Source organism: Peromyscus californicus, unplaced genomic scaffold (genome assembly GCF_007827085.1).
Source record: "Peromyscus californicus insignis strain IS unplaced genomic scaffold, ASM782708v3 Scaffold_9__1_contigs__length_137607984, whole genome shotgun sequence".
Classification (NCBI taxonomy): domain Eukaryota; kingdom Metazoa; phylum Chordata; class Mammalia; order Rodentia; family Cricetidae; genus Peromyscus; species Peromyscus californicus.
Window position 1 is genome coordinate 63,411,694 of NW_026294617.1, and position 18,655 is coordinate 63,430,348.

General features: G+C 43.4%; 1 protein-coding gene across 3 annotated transcripts in view; it reads right to left on the bottom strand.

The window, feature by feature from the left end:
- The window catches only part of Tmem131l (transmembrane 131 like), a 145,182-nt gene that overhangs the window by 36,527 nt on the left and 90,000 nt on the right, over positions 1–18,655 (bottom strand). For all 3 annotated transcript variants that reach the window (XM_052730620.1, XM_052730621.1, XM_052730619.1), the window contains exons 8-18: positions 12,060–12,137; positions 11,705–11,858; positions 10,167–10,225; positions 9,765–9,873; positions 8,060–8,153; positions 7,424–7,577; positions 6,855–7,025; positions 5,443–5,512; positions 4,228–4,345; positions 2,355–2,496; positions 975–1,084 (exon numbers count right to left, since the gene is read on the bottom strand). In XM_052730620.1, coding sequence (XP_052586580.1) covers positions 975–1,084; positions 2,355–2,496; positions 4,228–4,345; positions 5,443–5,512; positions 6,855–7,025; positions 7,424–7,577; positions 8,060–8,153; positions 9,765–9,873; positions 10,167–10,225; positions 11,705–11,858; positions 12,060–12,137 — 1,259 coding nt within the window. The remainder of the gene's footprint in view (positions 1–974; positions 1,085–2,354; positions 2,497–4,227; positions 4,346–5,442; positions 5,513–6,854; positions 7,026–7,423; positions 7,578–8,059; positions 8,154–9,764; positions 9,874–10,166; positions 10,226–11,704; positions 11,859–12,059; positions 12,138–18,655) is intronic.

An 18,655-nucleotide genomic window follows, 5' to 3' on the forward strand; every position in this document is an offset into this window, starting at 1 on the left:
AAACTCCAATGTTCAAAATAGCATTGGCATCAGTCAATAAAGAATTAATAATACCTATGTGCTCACACACTCACTACCACACTTCATCGTCAACGGCCATTCTACTTCAGCCCACACCCACCTACCAGATCTGTAAGTTCTCGGGAAGTATTACTCAATGAAACAAAGAAACGCAGCAACAGAGGTCTACATAGGAAGCAATACTGAGGCCTCCAGGTGGCTTACTATGGAACTTGAAAGTGAGGTGTTCTCAACCAACGGCAGCTTTATGCCCATGGGAACTGGCAGTGTCTATAGAGACACCGGTTGACATGGTTAGGGAAGTTTGCTGGCCTCAAGGGAGCAGAACCCGGCAAGAGAGCTGAGCGGCCTCTAGTCCTGGACCTTCCTTCCTCTAAAAGTCAGTGTCTGTTCTGACACGCTACAGTGCAAAGGCTGAGAAATCCGAGATCAAGTCTGCTACCCGGCTTCCTACTCAAGAGGAACAGTCTAAGTAAATCTACAACTCCATGACGGTGAGGTGCTGTCGGCACCTGGAGGCATCCTGTTTCACACTGTACTCAACTCATTTCTTGTTCTTGAGATAGGTGAACCACTGCGTTGCCCAGGCTAGTCTCAAACTCATGATCTTCCCGTCTCAGCCTTCCAAGTGGTAGGATTACAGGCAAGCACCACCGTACCTGTCTTTAAACACACTTCCCATGCCAGTAAAGATCATCACAATTTAAAAGATTCTCAACTTTAGAAGTTTCTATGAAAAATTATGGTAGTTTAACTATCCACTGGAGGATGGACCAGGCACAGTGACAATGAAGGTGCCACACAAAACAATGCCAAGATCTCCATCAAGCCACATGCATCCAGGGACCAGGCTCCCAGGGACAGGCTGACGGGCTCCCACGGGTGCCAGCACACAAAGCCTGGGAGAAAGAGGTACAGGAGTTCCCGGAAAGTCTGCCCAGAGATCTTCCTACCATTTGTGCAGCAGACGCACTGCGGCCTCAGGTTTCGGGTACAGGAAGAGAGGCAGGAGCTGCAGGGAGACTGGCCAAGGGGATGGGTTCCTCACCGCAAAGTACTTCACCTGGATGTGAGGAGAGGAAGGTTAACACGGCGAAGAACATGGTAGCTTCCCAAGGTATTCCTGCCAAAAGAGCATGACCCGAACCTCACCAGGAGAGCCATCACACAGCTTAGAAAGTAAACAGCCTGAAGATTTCCACACAAATCCTCGCGGGACTACACCACATGCTTAACATGGGTTAAATCCCTAGCACTAGGTGTTGGGGTGGGTAATACCACAAACAATTTCCTGGCCAGGCCCAGGAAGATTAAAGCAGACCAAGAAGACAGTGCATTGAGCTCCTGGGTTACATCTGACGCCAAGGGAAAGGAAGTCCCTGTAAGGTAAGATACTAGAAAGCCTTACCTACAGAATGTAGATTAGGTAACAGCATCATGATGTTTCATTTTATATTCTGGTTATATAAGCAAATGCCCTTGTTCTTAAATAATTCACACAGTCAGTTAGAGGAAGGGCAGCCCAACATCTAACATTCAGTAGTTCGTAAAACTACACATATGTCAAGGGAGAGAGAGAAGGACAGGAAAGTGTGCCACATTAAATACTGAGGACTCCTGGGTAAAGGTGCTAGTCACCAAGTCTCATAAACTGAGTTCAATCTCCAAAACCCATGTGGTGAGAAAATCAAGAGTCCTCTGATGTCCACTGCACACTTACACATACCATTAAATAAATAAACATAAAAAAGTAATGAATCCTAGGAAGGGGCAGTTGGAAGTTCCTCGTACTATTCTTGAAACTTAGAAATTAAGCTAATAGCAGCCCAGGAGCCTCGGGGAGCACAAGGAGCGGTGCGCCCCTGGAACTCAGTGGGCGTGTCGTTAGTTTGTTCCCTTTGCCCTTCCTGCCACCCAGACGAGGTGGGGGACGCACACAGGGGGAAACGCCAAGGCACGAAAGATGAGTCGACAGACACAGTGTCCAGGTCCCTGGCGGCATCAGACAGCAACTTGGCTCCCTCTAGATTTCCATGACACAGAAACCTGTTTCAGCCGGTGTGAACCAAGCTTCTCCCTACTGCCAGCTGGTGAGTACTCAGTTACCTCTAACACTGACTGAGGAAGTTCATATCCAGTTGGCATCTCTTTGTCCAAGGGCTTTGACCTTAGCTTCTCTTCTGGTCCTGGTAACACATCCCCACTCAGTGTCCTAATGATGTTTGTGTGTGAATTCATCTCTTCTAAAGCCAGTCTCTAGGTATAAACAGCCTAGCACTATGAGAGCCCAGGCTCCGGTGCCCCGACCCAGGCGGGAGCCCCACCACCCTTACCACACTGTTCCTGAGGGCAGTGGCACTAAAGTTCAACACAAGGCCGGGCTCCACGAGCAAACGAGGCAAGAAGGAGACAAGGGGCTCTGACTCCTTGGATTTCTTTGCAGAGGCAAACTGAGTCATTCCCAAAACGTTTCTCCTGGAAAAATGACAAAGAAAAAAAGAATAATAATAATACATGTATATGAAAAACAACCTTGACTTTAAAAAAAATGGAAATATTAAATACCACTCCCTCTCAAAAAAACAAGAGCTCTTAGGGAAATGGCTTTTGGTAGAATTTGGAAAGACAAAGTATATGACTGATCTAGAGGTCTGGCGTTATCTTCCTGGGGATGAGCACATGTTTTACATGTCAGAATACCCGAGTTCAATGTCTAACATTAGACACATACGCATGCACACAAAACACACACGCAAACAAAAAACCTGTTACTAGCAAGCAAGCAAGCGTCCAGAGAACGATTGCAATTCTGATGCTACATCAAAGAGACACACAAGCTACCCAGAAGGACACTTACAGTAAATTTTGAATTTGTCATCAAAACTACTAATTCCGGGGCTGGGGAGCGGGCTCAGTGAGTAAGAGTGCTTTGCTGAGTGTGCGGAACCAAGAGCGGATGCTCAGCAGCCACAAAAGCAGCTGGGCATGCATGGCTGCAAGCACATCTGTAGCCAGCCTCAGCCTAGTGAAAACGGTGAGCCCCAACTTCAGTGACAGACTGTCTTAAGGGAAAAGATAGCGAGAGACAGAGGACACCTAACACATCCTGCGCAGGCTTCTGAATATGTGAACACCCACACTCTCATGTAGACACCCCCACACACAAATTAACAAAACGATGACAGAAATAAAATACACACAAGAATTAGAAACTGTGGCGATGCTCAAAGGGGGCTTGAAAGGCACAGCATTGGTACACGGAGCCCACACAAGGTAACCCTCAGCCTTACCATTTCACAGCCATTAGTCTAACTGAGGCTTGTCCATGAATCCTACAACCCTGTAAGTCTTAGGGATCAGCAAATTTATATGATCAGACTACTGAATTACTAAAGGAAAACGGTCTCCAAGGTGAGTATCTGTCACAAATCACCTACAGCAAATGATTCAACGTTACCATGCTAACCATGACATCTATGTGCTTCCTGATGTGACGTAGTCACAACAGCACAACACCAGCAGGGAACCAATGGTTTTACTAAAATGGATGTTAACTAGAAAAACCAGTTTAAAAAAAAAAAAAAAAACCCACAGTGTGGAATTTTCTGTAAGACAACTGGTCTAGACTAAAAACATTGTCAACAGGTTAAAACCTGAAGACAGATGGGGCTCTAGTCTACAGACTACAGAAAGAAGACAAGAGGGTATAGGCCTGAATGACCCTGAATTAAAACCAAGGAAAAAGAAGGGGGAGGGACTGTACCAGGTACTATAGGCCAACTAGGTAACTTTTAGTATGAACTATATATGATACATTATTGGTCAATTTGCTGGTTGTTGAAGTTGCAATGTTACATATAAAAAATAACTTCCAATCATTGTCTAATAATGAGAGCCTCAGTATGATGGCTATCAAAGATTTTCCCAATAAAGTACTGAGGGCTCAAAGATGAAATTCACTGCTTATTTTCAAACAAGTCAGCAAAAAGTGGTCAGTGAACATGTGCATAAAGACAGAAATAATACACAAGAAAGGCCAAGTTTTAATGCCTGATGAGCACGCTCTAGCTGAGGAAGCTGAGAAGTATTTACTGTGCTGCCCCATGAACACTTCTGAGGCTGGGCGTTTGTACAATCACTAACAAGTCCAGTGCATAATGCCCTAGGAAACAGTTACTCCCCACTGCCAATCCAAGGAGGACACACCTGCAAACATCGCCATTTTTATATTTCTTCCATTTCTCATACAGTTTATTTGCAAGTTCAGAATCCATGTCCCAGGTAGACCGATCCAGAGAAAGGCTTCCATCCCACGTAGGAATTTCTAAAAGTTAGATCAGATTCAAAATTCAGATTTACAAAGAACAATTAAATTTGGAAATAATGCCAAGGGCTGACAGTTAAACTTCACAAACTAAGAGGGCTGTGGAGTGAATAAATTCTGTTGCTTTCCTTGGAAAGTCCCTCTAACTCAATGGCACATGATACGTCAAATTAAACAAACATGTAAAAAACAAAACTAAAGCGAATCATGTAACTGTAATGACGTAAAAGACACATGGCTCATGACACAGTCTGAGACAAATGAAAACCATGCTCACAGCACTGTCTACAGCTTCGCATCTAAAGGGCAGAGCTGCTTCCACGGAGACACCCTTAGCCAGCTGCACCTTTTAGGGTACTGTGTAGGTCAGGGATGTGGAAGAACAAACAGTGGTTCTCAAGGAGGGCACAGACCAGCACTTGACCCTATACAATGCATATTCACAAACTGGTGTATGGGGACCTCACCTCTACACATCTGCCCTGTACTGTCTCCACTAATGGAGGTGCTGGGAAGAAAGGGGGGGGGCCTCCCAAAGGTAAGTCTGTACTTTAAAACTCTTTACATCAGAAATCTCAGTAAATCAAAGTACAAAGATAAAAATAAAAATAAAGCAAAACCTAGGCTCAACTTCCAAATCACTACCAAGGCCTTCAGTTTCCCAAGACACTTAGCACCTCCTGACATATAGGGATAGATATATACATATATCTCACTATGACCTAAGTCTGCAGATAAAATTCCCAATGAGGCTAACTTCTATCAGCTTTCATATAGAGTCCCAATTTTTCAGTTTTTCCTAGAGATAAGGCTGCCAAGATCAAACAATAGTATTTTGTAATCTCTCACAAAAGCACAGGCTACATAAGAAAAAGAGGACATTCTTATTTCTATAAGTACCCTGGCTAAGTCTAGAGGGTTCTCAACTATTTCAGGTCATTCTGACAATGATCATGCTCTCTAAGCATAGAGTGTGATGGAATTGCTTTAGCAGAATTAATTATTAATTAATTCCATCTATTAATGCTAATTTCTCTCACTGCTTTCCACTCCCCCCAAACTGCCGTGCTACAGAAATCCTAAAGCAAAATACTTACCTGTTTTTGATTTTCCCATGAAATAATGCATGCCACAATGTGCTATCACTTCAAAACCCAGACTCCCTTCCTAGATTGAAAAGTAATATATGAATAACTTAAAACACAACACTTAGCATAAAAATCCTAACGCACTAAAACAGGAAGCAGACATTAGCCTCTACCTCAACGAACTCCCCTTTAACCAGAAGCCAAACAATTAAGAAGCGATTTCTTTGTTCCTTGTCATTTCAGAGGCATCTGGGCTGCGCCTCACAGGGTCACTACAATGGCTTCTATACAATCTCAGTGCCTACAATGACCACTTACAGGGCATCTGTACAATCATCAATGACCGGAACTACAAGGATTTGGAATATTTGTGGTGCTTTTGTGTTCTACTTGTTTGGAACTGTACTCTAGTCCTCTAGACAGTACGCTGATCTCTACTAACTTGCAGCTACCCTCCTACAGGTCTGGAGGGTGTTAGTTTCTAAGTGCACATGCTGCTGAAGCCTGCCTCCTGCTTCCTTCATTTAATCAGTTTTTATGTTTCTCTTGATTGGGGAAGGGTATTTATTAAGAAATCCCTCCTGCTCAAAATAGGACTAAATGGATGAACCTCACACTCTCACTGAGTTTGATGTGAAGAGTCCGACCTTCACATTCTCAGCTAAAGGCAAGGCATTTCTAACTATGAAACATCAATAATAAGTGAGAAAAAAATCATAAAGATGGTTGCATGAATGTCTCATAGTGAAAAACCAGAACTCAGTGTTATACATAATAGCTTGGCTCAAAAGGAAGCAATAATTAAATGAAAATAAACATTAAGAAAAAAATGAGACATGCTTAAAATAATCTTAGCTGAACACAATTTGCCCAGATTTTAGGAAGAATTCTCTCATGAACCTTTTTAGGCTTTACACAAGACCCATAAGAAAATTCAATGATTATGAGCAACTGATAACCACTTAAAAGAAGTCTGTCTAAACCCCTGAATAATCCGATTTACTTGACGTCCCTGCACACACGGATTAAAAGTTCAACCACGCTTTCTACAGGAAGCAAATGCTCCTTACTTCCCAGCCTTTGGGAATGGGAGCTAGGGATGCCACTCAAGAGCAGAGCATCTGCCCAGGAAATACAGGACCCTATGTCTGCTCCTCAGCAGCGAAGAGAAAAATGAAATCGATCAGTCTACTGGTGATGATTTAGTCTATTAAATAATCATTATTTCACACACACAAAAAAAAGCCTTTCTAAGTCAAGATTTCCACATCTCAACAAGTCTAGCATCTAAGGTCGGCGTGGTCATGTCCTCCACTATCCTAGACAGCCTTAAAGAAGATGAACTTAACTGAGTTCATAAAAGCCAAACACCACAAGGGGATACTGCTAAACACTACAGCACACGGCGGTGTACACAATACCTTGGTTGGAGCCGAGAAAATCTGCAGAGGGATGGCAAAAATGGCACCTGTGCTCGTAGTAAGAAATACATTGGTGAGCATGTTTAGGAGAATGCCTTTAACAGCAAGTTTCAAAGAAAATATATTCCAGCAGCCTGGGGGTAGAAATAAAGGGCCAGGGAACCTCAGAACCTGAAAAGAAAAAAAGGGAGAGAGGTTACTTCCTGACACTCGTTAGGACTAAATCATTAGAGGATAATGCTAAATTTGTTCTGTCGTCTGGAAATTATCATTTTACTCCACTCATTCCAGATCAAAAGTCAAACAGCTGTGATTTCAAACAAAGTTTCAGTTTCAATGGACACTAGTGTAGATGTCACAGCAGAAACCTTGAAATACTTTGTGAAACCACGTATTTTAATTATAAACAGGACTATGAATTGAGCTCCTAAAAATAACTCTGAAAAAAAACTGTATTTGCTTTAAAAATTGTAAGTCAAATTAGGTATTGTAGTAGTATTGGCTTCATAGCCCGATATTAAACAAAGCTTAAACTAGACTAAAAGTTGAAGAAAAGGGACTGCGTGTACCTTTAAAATGTGCTTGGCCTCCTTGGAAACAAACACATCTTTTAATACAATGCTGTGGTCAAGATGGCTGCGGTACCACACTGACCACACTCCTGTTGCGTTCTCCTGACTCTGGATGTGAAACTGGGCTGTCGAGGCATCCACTCGGAAATACCTGTGAACAGAAGACATGAAGGGGCTAGACCTGAGTCAGCAGAGCTGTCTGTCCTCTACAGACCCTCCAAATGAGGAAACAGGAGCAGGAAAGATTATCTTGGTGCCAGTAACCATCAACAGCATCTCCCTCAGCCTTCTGGCTCACCCATAGAGAAATACAGGCAAGGCTGAAGTGACCCAGCCTTGACCAGGCCAAAACCAGGATCCAAATACAACTCAGAAAATACTGCAGGGGCAATTTCTTCTGATTATCTGGTCCAAAACTACCCCCTAAACTGAATTATTGAGTCCCGTTTTTTCCATTTTGCATTAGTTTTGCTAATATAAGGGGAAACCTTAGTCCAGAAAGAATCATGCAGTAACAGTCATGATTTTAAAGCATTGCCAAATGATAAAACAACAACAACACACAAAAATCCATTAAAAAAATAAAAAACCTAACCAAAACCCAGACTTCAGGAAAAGCCAGAGTGAGCTCACCCCTGAACCACAGGAGAGGAGAGGCATGCTCTTAGTGTGGGGGTGTTTTTTCTTTTCCTCATATCCACAAGTCCACTGTCACATGAGGTACCTGCTGTGGGGACAAAGAAACAAATGAGAAGCATAAGCATCATCTTTCTTCTTGTTAAACCTGAACAAAACTGAGACAGCGTTTACTTATACATTTGTAATTGCCTTTGCTGCCTCTGTGAACAGTACGGAGGGAACACAGCTCCTTTAAGGTCCCATTTTGCTCCTTGCTGCCACCGGCTCCTAACAGTCATCTGGAACACAGCATCTACACCCTTCTCTCCCCCTTTTAAACCAGCCTCCCAGTTCTTTCAGGGAAAACAGAAGTCAGGACTTGGAAGCCTTTCCTTTACAAAGATCTGTCTTCACTATAAATAAGAGGGAGGTCCTCAGCACAGCAGGAGAAAGCAGCTCACTTGGTGAGTAAAGAAGAGCATGGGAGGAATGGGAAGGCATGAAATCAAGTGGCCCAGGGAAGAGCCCTGGTGAGCACTGCAGAAGCCGCTTACACAGACAATACTTTCAGGCTCCTTTTGATCCAGATTATGACCATTGGTGAACTCTTAGCTCACGTACTGAAACTGCTTCTACTTAAAGTACACATGGTTTCAAACCAAATTCAAACATTAACAAAAACCCATTGAAGTACAGCCCACCTTTATCCTACTTCCCAATTATCTCAGACAGCAAAAACCAGTGCCTTCCTGAGCACCCCTGCAGGTATACTACACATGTCTAGGGACACTCAGAGCCCTTGAAACACCTAATATCCGCATTCTGCTAACAGGGTGTGCCTGGAGGCCTCCTAGAAGCTGCAGGTCTACCCTCTATGCAGGGACAGGCTGAACCAGCATGTCAGTGGGCTCTTAGGCCACTCTGCTGTCAAACAGGTTTCTGCATACAGGCTTTGGTTTCTTTGAGGAGGCCTCACAGCTGGCCTCCAGTTCCTTGGGCTCAAGCAATCTTCCTGTCTCCAGGACCACAGTAACTGACTACAGGCACATGCCACCATGCCTGGCCTAGGTAGTTTTGAAAACCCAAATATCTGTAGGGTACATTGCTGAACTAGCATTGAGGATTAAAGCATTTTAAATTTTCATAAAGATTAATCTATTTCCCTCTCAACAGCCCGCATCAAGTCTCAGAGAAAACACACATACATTTTTCCTTCCTCATTATAAAAACAGAATATGAGCACTCTTTTTTTAATCCTTATTGAGCTCTATAATAAATTATATCCTACTTGCTTTAAATTGAAGTTCTTTAAATATGAGTGAGTTTGGGCATGTTTTCCTGTGATTTAGATCCATAGGAATTCATTTACAGAATCCTTTTTAACTCTAAGTAGGAAACCTGAACACAGAGCTGTATTTAAACTCACTATGGGCATCCACCATCACATTTTATCAAGTAAACTGAACAGGGGCCCTGCAGCTCTGCTCCCTGTGAAAACAACAGAATGCACAAACTCAGCTGCAAGGTACCGAGCTAAGGCTGAAACTCAGAATCCTACAGGCGTGGCACAACACAGGCGGGCGGCATCCACAGCAGTCTTAACCACACCAAAGGCTCACATGGTTTCTTTAAACTGTGCCTCACCTGTAGCTGGAACCACCCTGACTGAAACACTAGCCCACTAGCCCACTAGAGAACAGGCAGCAGTTTAAAGGAGCACCTTTGCAAACGAATGAAGCAATTCTTGTGAAGTTTGTTGTGGAAGTGGGTAGCAGTACCGGTTCAAACTGCAGAGCCAGGGCATTTTTCTGGGAGAAATGATGTATATCCTACAACAAGAAGAAATAAATCCAAGTTACTCCTCTCAACCAGGAGAGTATCAGGAAACAGCATGGAGCAAGGCTCCCAGAAACTGCTCAGCAGGTGTGTCTACAACAGCAGAAAAGGGGTGCTGACAACCTCCACATAAACAGGGGTTCAAGCAAGGAGAGTGGGTTTAAATGACAGCAAAAGAGACTAGGACACAAAGGCCTCTGCATCTGCTCCTGGGAATCCCTAAGGACCTGAAGCAAAACGCACGCTCGTAATTTCAAATTACTTATGTACAAGCTTCAGCAATTACCTGTATCCAAATAAGGCTGTTTCCTGAATGCAATACAAACATATTCACTGCAGATTCATCTGTCCAAAAGAATCAGAGCAATGAGGTTAAAACAAAGAACCACAGACTCTCCACAACTCAACACAGTAAAATACATTATACATTTCTAAAAAGACGAAAATGTTTCTACAACACTGAAAGTGAATGGAAGAGCCATTTTTCTCTGGCACCTTCTGGGGTATATGCCTGAGTGAGTCCAGCACTAGGGATCAAAGCCAGAGCTTCCTGTACATGGGATGGGTCTTTTAAGTCACAGGAAGAGAGAATGAAAACAAAAACAAAAACAAACAAACAGAGAAACTCCCTGAACATATGGGTTCTTACACGCTGCAGAACATGCAGGATGGAAACGGACATACTAGGCTCTGTCTGAAGGACAGTAACCAACTAGAAAGCTTCAAGCAAAGCTATGCTCTCTAGTTATCGGGACTGCCATGTGTTTCCTCATTTAAACCAACACACTTGGAAGGAATTAAACTCTAGCATCTCAGGAGGCAGGCTTCCCTTTATCCATCACCCAATGGGACAAGGGTCTTCTCGGCCTGGGTGCCTACCTACCCATTACTGAAACCAACAAACTACAAACCGGAGAACAGGGGAGTTCTGTGCATTGCTACTACATCCAATTCTAAAGCCTGGAAGGCCGATGATGTTTGTTCAACAATGAAAGCTGTGGAGTTCAGTAATGCATGTGGGAGGCCACAGGCTCAGTCCCCAGCATGAGACTGGTGTCGAGGGAGGAGAAGGCACAACACACACTACACCGCTGACTGCTAATAAATAACTATGCTTTTCTATATCATCTGTGTCGTTTCTTTGAATGAGTAACAAATATACACACAGATGCCAACACAGCTGCTATAACCAATATGTAACAGCAAATCCCACATTATATATAAATCTCATGCATCACACAGTATGTATCTCCTGCAAGTGTTCTTCAAAAGCTGAACTACCAAAATAGGCTATTGTAGTAAGTAGGACACATGTTTCCAAAGAGGAATTCTCCTCTGAGTTGTCAAACATCCAGACACAACCAGCTATAGGCTACTAACCATGAAACAGCCTGATCTGGGGAACTGAGCTTCTGCAGCTCAGACCACTGGAGTAAGAGTCAGGACTTCAACCCCTTCGTGAAGATTTGGTTTTAGGCAGTCATGCCCATTTCATTTGCTTGCTATCTGCACACTGCCAAGAAAATTATTCGCAAGGAGGCTCAAAACAGCTTGTGGTGGTCACCTACTTCCCTGAACTAACTCGGCCTGAGTAGCTGCAGACAGAACTAGTTCCTGTTGCAATCTACCTGAAGCAGAGGCTCCTTGTCTTGATTCTTTGACAAGACTGAATAATGATGTAAGAAAACCTAGACATGCTGCAAGAAAAAGGGTTTACGCTTCAGTTTTTGGCCGAGCTAGATGGAGACGGGCCGGGAGCTGGTGCATACCCCACTGAACTACAGTCCCACAACAGAAACTGGAAAGACACCCCCCTCCCCTTACCTGTGGTCTCAGACTCAGCAGTGGCTACATAAACAATAGAGAGGTGATCTAGCAGGGATTGAGTGTTCTCTTCAGGTTGCCTTGAGGCGTTTTCCACAGCTACAACTATGCTCATCTCCAAGGGGAAAGCATCACCAGGCCCCAGATAGCAACTCTGAAATGAGAGGTGTAGGGAAACAAGAAAAACTCAAAAACAAAAAAAACATCTGAACTTTGTGGCTGCGTAGTTTTGAAAAAGAGGAACACTTAGGGTAAAAGCATGTTTATGTTGAGTATGCACTACTGTTTTGATTTTGATTTTTGATTTTTAAGAGGCAGGAAAGAAAACAGGGAGATCTGCTAAATATTGTTTTACCTTTAATTGCTGACACACTTTATTATGTAAACTGCATTCCAGTTGCACCCGCAGGAGGGTAGTATTAGTGGTTTCTGCCTAAAAGAAGAAAGAGACAAAAGAACTTAAGAGGAGGCTAAAAGCATAATCCAGCCTTAACAGTAACAACAAACACTGAGTAGCTGCTAGATGCTGCATGTTATTTTGTACTGGAAATATATTTCGCTATCACAAAGCTTATACTCTATAGGAAGTAATAACTGAAAGTTCCTAGTAAGGCAGGAAGCATGTACACTGTCTCAAGTATATACATGAATACTGTCTGGGATGTGTTTAACATTGGGTTTAAACAAAGAAATAAACTTTTATTTAAAAATGGGTTTACCCAGTAATAACCAACTTACTGTTTTTTACTTATTTTAAGGTATGCATGTGTGTGCATGTGTGTTCTTTCCTTATGAGTATTGGTGCCTAAGGAGGCCAGAATCATTAGGTTCCTTGGAGCGGGAGTCACAGGGAGTTGTGAGTCTCCCTATACAGTGCTAGGAACCAAACTGAGGTTCTCTGCAAGAGCAACACATGTTCTTAGCCATCAAGCCATGCTTGTTTGGTTTTGAAACAAATTCTCAAGTGTAGCCCTGGTTGTCCATGAACTTAGGATCTGCCCGCCTCAGTGTCCTGAATGCTGAGATTATGAGTATGTTCTACTGTACCCAACCACTCTGCTGGGTTGTGCTGCTTTTTTGTTTTGTTTTGTTTTCCAATGTGTGCCTTCTTTCAGCTCAATAACTACTAGAAGCCATGACCCTGGCCAGAGTCTGATAGAAACCTCAAAAACAGATGTCCAAATGTGAACTGCCTGTCGTTTTTAACATGCGAATGAGCCATGGACAGAAGACAAAAGAACAAGAAAAGAATGCAGGAATCTGTCAAGTTCAAAGATCTCAGCCATAGGGGATGAGTTCTTGATAGAACGTCACAAAAAAAAGTGAACAACCCAGTCGAGGAGACACAGCTGTCCAGATGGGGAGATGGGTCTGCAGACAGGAGAGGAGGCAGGGAGGTCAGCAGAGCATGCAAATGTCAGGAACTTGACCCATGAGAGCTTCTTTTCCATGAGGTCTCTATCACAGTCATTATAAAAGGAAGATATTCAGCCCAGGAGCCAGGGTCTGAGCATTGGAAAAGCTCAGCAGAGAAAGGAGGCTTGCTTAATTATGTGTGAGCATCTGATTCCAGGCAGAGACACTGTTAAATAGAATCACGACCATCAAGTTTGATTTGCTAGTATAAGCCTTGCTCAAGTACATCACACAAGAATGCATTATAGGGGCCAGGATGTAACTCAATGATAAAGCAAATGCTTTTTGATATTTGTGAGGGTGTGGATCCATTGGTTCACTCCTCAATACCAAAAAGAATTACTTTAGCTCATTCATACAATTAAAGTACAGAAAATATTAATAAAGTATGTTACATTTTTAAGTACAGTACAAAATATTTAAGATACTTTGAGGCATGTAAGTGAAATCACACAGACTTACAAAATTACTGCTAGTAACTAATATTCTACAGAGTCTGAAACAGAATAATATGAGGGTGTGAGGGCAGCTTCGTTGCTCCATCTGCCCCACTGACCTCCAAGGGCCGCTGTGATCTGGCTGGCTAAGGAGTGTCTCCCCCTCCCCATGTGTGCCCCTGCAGAGTGGGACTGCACAGATGTGGATCATTTCTCATTCAACATGTGGGCCACGGAGAGGAGGACCCCTCTTCAGTCAAGAGCAGAAGGGCCTCCGTGTTCCCATTAGAACCTCCACACAACCTCCCAAAGTAAAAGTATGAACAAGTCCCTCAACCAAAGATAGGAACCAGAAAGGTCCACCCTTGGTCCAAACTAAAGGGCAGTCTCGAGTAACGGCCACACAGCCTGGTTCAACAGGATCCTCTTTTAACAGTGGGTTCTCCCTCTTGGTTTTCCCACTTCTGTGTCCTGACCATCAGACACGGTTGATCTGGGTGCTGTGTTTCCTGTGCTCCCCTCCCCACATCCCAAGGGAGCTCTCCAACAAGCTGGGCCCTCAGCACGTGTATTTCTGCAGTGCAGGCCTTGTTACATGGCGGTCCCGAGCTCACCCATCATCTCGGCAGCACTGTCTGCCAGTCCTGTCCTTATCCACACAGCTATTTACATCAAAACCCGAGAAAGCAACTTCAACTCACTGTTTCACCCTCCGTTAAATTAAGTCACACTGGCCTTCTCAACCCCTGTGCATGTGTCTCCATTCTTAACACAATGGAGAGCCAGGACGGCAGACTGTGCCCCCAGCCTAACTCCAGCCTTCTGTCTGTTTCTGGAAATGAGGCCTTTCTGGAACACAGCTGTGCACCTTGCTGTCTGCACTGTGTCTACTCTGCACACACCAATGCCCAGTGCCTGCCATACAGAGTACTGAGCCTAACTACACTATCAGTAATCTAGAGAGAAATTCACAGTGCAGTGACCTTCTCCCAGTCCCCTTTCCACTCCTCTCTCCATACTGCACAAAGAATGAGTTCACATGGTGACCTAGGCATGGCGGTCACCACCTACCACCCAAGCATGTGCAGGTTGAGGCAAGAGGCCTGAAAGTTCAAGGCCAGCCTGGGCTATACTGTGTCTCAAAAGCAAGCAGAACAGTTTGTTCTTTGAGTTTATATATACCCAAACTCCATCACATAGTGACTTGCTTAAAACCCTTTAAGGGTTTTCCTAGTGTCAAATCCTATCTTTAAATTACAAAGTGTACTCTCATCTAATTTTCCCTCCATGTCCACACTCCAGCTTCACTGTTCTAGTTGGCATCTTTGAAATTGCTGTTCCTTTGCAGTGAACCCAGCCTTCCTACCCTGCCTGTTGCTAGAGTTTTCCTGCCTGGAAACTCTACCTACACCTGCCACTTACTAACAAATTTACCCTTCATGCCTCAGCCATAATACCCTCAGAAGCCATATCTGAATAACCAGCTATCACTTACACATGGACACATTACCTAACTTTTTCTAACGTTCCTCACTTACACCGTAACAATTTGGTCAAGGTCTACCATCTCCAGTAGATCATAAGCACTTAATTCCATGCTTCTACCTAAGCATGCACTTGCTATATGGCTGGTGACCTGATAGAGGGTGTGTGCAGTCACAGACCCCATGGAACTGAGAAAGCTTGAGTAGGCAACCACCTAAAGGGAAGAAACAGCAACATAAAAGAAAAGAATAAATCAAAATCTGATACTTGGTGTGCACTTTTGACCTGAACATTCCAATTTTAATGGAAAAAACCTATCAATATATTTTCAAAGCACACAGTTATAAAAAGGTGGGTTTAAGCTTTCTTTCCTCTAACATTTCTCCAAATGGAGAAATAATGTTAAGAGTTCAGAATGACAATTTAAACATGATTAAGGATTAAGAACACGGTGACCTGATATGATTTAAAAGCAAATGTTCTGTTATTCTCAGTAAATCTTTGCATGGGTGATTTTTTTTTTTTTTTTTTTTTTTTTTTTTTTTTTTTTTTTTTTTTGGTTTTTATCGAGACAGGGTTTCTCTGTGTAGCTTTGCGCCTTTCCTGGATCTCGCGCTGTAGACCAGGCTGGCCTCGAACTCACAGAGATCTGCCTGCCTCTGCCTCCCGAGTGCTGGGATTAAAGGCGTGCGCCACCACCGCCCGGCATGGGTGATTTTTATAACCCGCCAATTTAAGCAAGACTAACACGCTCAGCAGAAGCCTAACAAATAGAAACCACTAGAGATTGAGTGGTTTTTATTTCGGGGGCTTGAAAAGAGAAATTTGTTAAATTTGGAGTATTTCCACATATGTCACTAGCTCTTTTGAATATGGGACTTATGTCTAAACACAAAATTCACTTACTTATGTTTCATATACTTTATACATATAACCTGGACATAATTTTACACAGTACTTTAAAAGTAATTTTGCCAGTGAAAAAAAATTGTATACATTGAACTATCACATTTGTGGTGTCCTGCTGGGGCTCAAAGTTTTTCAGATTTTAGAGCACTCTGGATTTCAAATTCTCTGATTTAGGGAGACTCAAGCTGTACTGTTTTATTTGTGATTGGGTATATTTCAGAACCCCACAAGGGGGAGCTCAAGTATGTCCATACTGCCTGTGACCTGAGTGGATTTGTCAAAAGGAAATTGAAAAGTTGACATTTCTTTTGCAAAAGAACAAAATCATTGCAATCTTAACCTTAACAGAGAAACCAACCAAACAAACAAACAAACAAACAAAACAACAATTCTCTATGTTTGAAACTTCCCATTTTACTTTAGTAAGTTAGTGCATAACATATGCTAGGTCTTTTACTTTGAAAAGAATGTGGCCGTATTCCTTTTAGACATGAGGGAAATATAGCCTGGAGAGGGTCAATACTTATCAAAGATCCCGGAGCCAGCTAATGGAAAACAGGGGGGAAGTTCTTTTTGTAAACCAGCACTTTGTTGAAGAAGTCGGAATAGATTGAATCTATTCTTCCTAGGTACATAAAAGACCAGACATAAGATTTTAAAAGCCATTCCAGTATACAGCACTCAAGAAAGCAGAAATGCTAAAACCACCTTGTATAGAGCCTCGAGGTTTCGTGGTAAAGGAGTATAAAGGACTGGGAACTGAGATCTGATGTCATCTCAGTTCACGTGCTGAGACGATTAGGAAAAAAGTGTGAAGTTCTGAGACTGTGAAATAAGAGGAAAGAGAGTGGTAAAGCCCTAAGTCCTTTCCACAACTTCTCCCGACACCAGCGAGCCACACAATGACCAAGTACACGAGAGTTGGCACTACAATCATCCAGAGCACATGAACAAGGCACTTGAAACAAGGTTTCCAAATGAAAGCTGCCCTGGGAAGCCCCAGCTTTACAACCTATCTTTCTTAGACACTTTCCACAGCTTCTTTTCTGCCAACATGCCTATCAGTATGAACACAAGCTCTGTACAAGCCGTGGGACATTCCAGTTGGCAGCCCAAACACATGGGCTACTACAACTGAGTCTGCTGAGCAATGGGCCTTGTACAAAATGAGAGCTGTCCCAGGCCCTGCCCCTTGATACAACTCTCAGATCCTATGACCAACTATCATTCAGTGTATGACAGACAGGCTCAGCTGAACTATTAGGAAATGCAGCATGGCTCTTTCTCCCTGATATTAAACAGTAACTGTTTCGTCCCCACAACTAGCTTTTATCCTCAGATTGGGGACAACTAGGCCCAGAGAAGAGGGAGGTGATTTACTTCTATTTGTTCATTCATAATTAATGTACTTCCTTCATTTAATTCCACAACAAATAATTCAGATGTTTGTGGAAAGTGGTTTTTCCCCATTAAAGCTGAGGAGGAAACGCCTTTCCTTCACTCCTTCAGTTTCTAAGGGAAGTATTTTGTTCCTAAAATACTTCAAATTCTTTTCATCTAATGTAACAATTAGTTCAGAACCCAAAGTTTGGGGGGAGGGAACAACGTACAATTTACTACCCCCTCCCTCAAAATTTCCAGAAACCTTGAAGGACAGATGCAGGCAATCTAGAGTGAAGTAGCCTTTAGATATGGAGATGGATCAACCCAAATGCAAGCGGGCTATGTTACGCAAACAATTTGGCTGTCCCATGTACAGGGGTTTCTGGACCACCAGCTGTGCCCCCCACCATGAGGTGAACAGCTTTGTTTTGTTTCACCACACACACACACTGGCCATGGCACACCTCCTTGCCTTGCTCAACATGTTGTTCATAGGCTGAAAACACCAGTCAAAGTCAGTCTTTCCTCTTCTTTTCAATTTATTAAAAAATGGGGGGGGGGGGGGCGCATGTGTGGGAGCCAGAGGTAGACAGCAGGTCACCTGCTCTAGCACTCTCCACCTACTTCCTTTAAGACACATTGAATCTGGAGCTGGGCTGGCTGCCACTAACAACCTGCCTGTCTCCACCCCTACAGCAGGAGTATTACAGGCATGTGGACTGCTGGGGATTTGACCCCAGAGCCTCAGGCTTGTGCAGCAAGCATGTTTACCTGCTAGTTAAAGTAACAGACACTTGCTCATAATGGGCATGGTAGAGAAAAAGATCACTGGAGGCAAATCACTTCCCACACAATGGAAGAAGTTTGCTCAAGTCTGCTGAGAAGGAACAGAGAACATGAGGCTGAGGACTCCCCATTTGGGACACACAGACACACATACCCCAACTGATCCAGGAATCTGCTGAGAGCAACATGCAACATACATACATACAGACAGACAGACAGAGACAGACACACACACACACACACACACACACACACACATACACACACACACACACACACACACACACACACACACACACACACACACACACACACACCCCTGACTGGCTGGCTGCAGAGTCTAGACACCATTCAGTTGAGCATTGCAAACAGGACACAAGGAATAAATAGACCCACAAAGCAGTGGAGCAGAAACCAAACCAAGATGCTGTTCCTAGATACTACCAAGCTCTGAAGGAGGGGCCGGTGACTCAGGTGCCACCTCCTTGATAGGCGGCTCCTCTCAACTCCACAGTACCCAATTAGCCTTTTGACC